The 2,526-nt window shown below is 39.5% G+C and overlaps 1 protein-coding gene across 1 annotated transcript; it reads left to right on the top strand.

The window, feature by feature from the left end:
* Positions 1–283: 283 nt before the first annotated feature.
* On the top strand, positions 284–2,292 carry LOC142182112 (uncharacterized). The gene is made up of 3 exons (XM_075256064.1): positions 284–670; positions 757–1,884; positions 2,110–2,292. The coding sequence occupies exons 1-3, from the start codon at positions 284–286 to the stop codon at positions 2,290–2,292; spliced, it is 1,698 nt and encodes a 565-aa protein (XP_075112165.1).
* Positions 2,293–2,526: the final 234 nt, after the last annotated feature.

Raw genomic sequence — 2,526 nt, 5'->3', positions numbered from 1 at the left:
TGTGTATTTTCTGTGGGAACTAATAGAGAACCATGTTCTCTATATAGTTTGGTGGACCCTTAGTTTCTATCAATTGGTATTAGAGCAAGTTCTTTCTATCAGGCTAACACCTAGAAAAGATCCTTATGGCTACTCCACCAAACTTTGAAGAAGGTCAATCTACCTACAGACCACCTAGATTCAATATCCAATACTACAGATGGTGGAAGACAAGGATGCATGATTTTATCATGGCTAAGATTCAGAGCTCTGAAATATTATTTGTGATGGACCCTTTGTTCCTATGAAGACCATTGGCAAACCAGCAGTGACAATTCCCAAGATAAGGAAGGAGTACACCGATGATGACCGCAAAGCTATAGAGAATAACTTCCGAGCAAAAAATACCCTCATCTGTGGTATTGGACCAGACGAATACAACAAGATCTTCGCCTGCCAATCTGCCAAAGAGATCTGGGAAGCTCTCCAAACGGTATACGAAGGAACAACTCAAGTCAAGCAGTCAAAGATCGACATGCACACCACTGAGTATGAACTCTTCAAGATGAAGGATGATGAGTCCATTCAGGACATGCACACTCGATTCACGTCCATCACCAATGAGCTTACTCTCTGGGAAAAATCATTCCAAGGAACAAACTTGTCAGGAAAATACTTAGTGTATTACCTGGTTCCTAGGAAAGCAAGGTCAATGTTATTACATAGGCAAAGTATTTGCAAAAGTTGACCATTGATGAACCTATTGGAAATCTGAAGACATATGAAATAAAGAAAAGGAAGGACCTTGAAAGAAGAGAACCGAAGAAGGAGAAGAACCTGGTCCTCAAGGCTGACAATAATGACTCAAGTGGCAAGGATGCTGACATGGTGTATCTAACAAAAAGATTCCAGAAGATGGTGCGCAGAAATGGAGGCCTTCCAAAAAGGGGTAGCTCTAGCAGACCAAAAGGCTATGACTTGTGTCATAAATGTGGAAAGCCAGGACATTTCATCAAAGATTGTCCCTTGCACAAGAAGGATCAGCACAAGCACAACACTGACAAAGCAGTCAAGAGGAACCCAATTCCTAACAGAATATTCATGAGAAAAGACGCTATTGACAATATTGTGAAACAAGCTCTTGCTGCATGGGGAGATTCTTCAAGTGAATCTGAAGGAGTTGATGAACAAGGTGATATTTCTATGATGGCCGTTGAAAGTGAATCAACTGAGTATGACTCTATCTTTGCCCTGATGGAAAAATCTGATGATGATGACGATAAGGTAAACTTTCTGGACGTTCAAAGAAATTTGAAGTCTTACTCTCAAAAGAAGCTTATATCCTTGGCAAATGTTCTAATTGATACAAATCACAATCTCATTAATGATAAAAATGTGCTAACTGTGGGACTAAGAGAAGTAGAACACGAGAGAGGTAATCTAGTGGCCGTAGTGGTCAATTTAAAAGAAACCATTGAGACTTTAAAAAAGGAAAAAGATGCCTTAACTGAAAAAATTGCAAACGTACATCATGAGAGAGATGACTTGTTGGTCGTAGTTGTGGACCTAAAGGAAACCAGTGAGGAACTAAAAAGGGAAAGAAGGCATGGAAACACTCAAAAGGGAAAGGAAGTTGCAAGTGAGGCACACCTTAGGCTTGAAAATGAGCTAAAATCAGTAAAATCTAGTCTGTGTACAAAACTTGAGAGAAACAGACAATTTCAGGAAGATCTAGGCAGAGTTAAGAATCTCTTAAGTGGACCTGGTCCTCTGATGCAATCACTGATATGTATAAGAACAATAGGGGAAACAAGCAGGGAATCAGGTTTCAAAGGGAAAAGACTTCTTACAACCCTCATAGCAAGTACGTTACTGTTCCTGATAACTGGCTTTGCACTCAGTGTGGTAACACTGTACATTTTAAAGAAACCTGTAAAGCTAGACTTCAGTCCCAATAGACAAACAAAGTTTTTGCTGAAAAAGTAACTACTGCTAAAGAACCTGGTCCCTCAAATAAAAAATGTGTGGTGTCTGCTTGGATAAAAAGAACTTTGATTCACCCTTTTTCTCACTACAAGGGACCCAAACTTGTTTGGTTTCCTAAGTCTAATCCTTAATTTCCTTGTGCAGGGAGAAGTGAAAAGAAGCAGCCAAAGATGGTATATGGATAGTGGCTGTTCTAAGCATATGAACGGAAGCACTAATGATTTTCTTTCACTCAAAGCCCTGCAAGGAGGGAGTCCTTTGCAATGGCAAAAAAAGATACATTCCAAGAGTAGGCAGAATTGGGAAGACACTTACTCACTCAATTGAAAATGTGTATTATGTTAACAACTTGCAGTATAGCCTACTGGGTATTTCTCAAATCTATGACAAAGGAAATAAGGTGGAATTTGTGTTAAAAATCTGCACAGTCACAAACCTCGTGACACGTGAAATGGTCCTGATGGCAAAAAGATACAACAATATTTATGTTGCTAATTTTGAGTCCTTGCACAATGGGGATCTCACATGTCAGAGTGTTGTTGATGATGATGCTGAACTGTG

This window comes from Nicotiana tabacum, chromosome 6 (genome assembly GCF_000715075.1).
Source record: "Nicotiana tabacum cultivar K326 chromosome 6, ASM71507v2, whole genome shotgun sequence".
Classification (NCBI taxonomy): Eukaryota; Viridiplantae; Streptophyta; class Magnoliopsida; order Solanales; family Solanaceae; genus Nicotiana; species Nicotiana tabacum.
The sequence above is the reverse complement of the archived record's forward strand: the minus strand, read 5'-3'. Positions and strand labels throughout refer to the sequence as shown.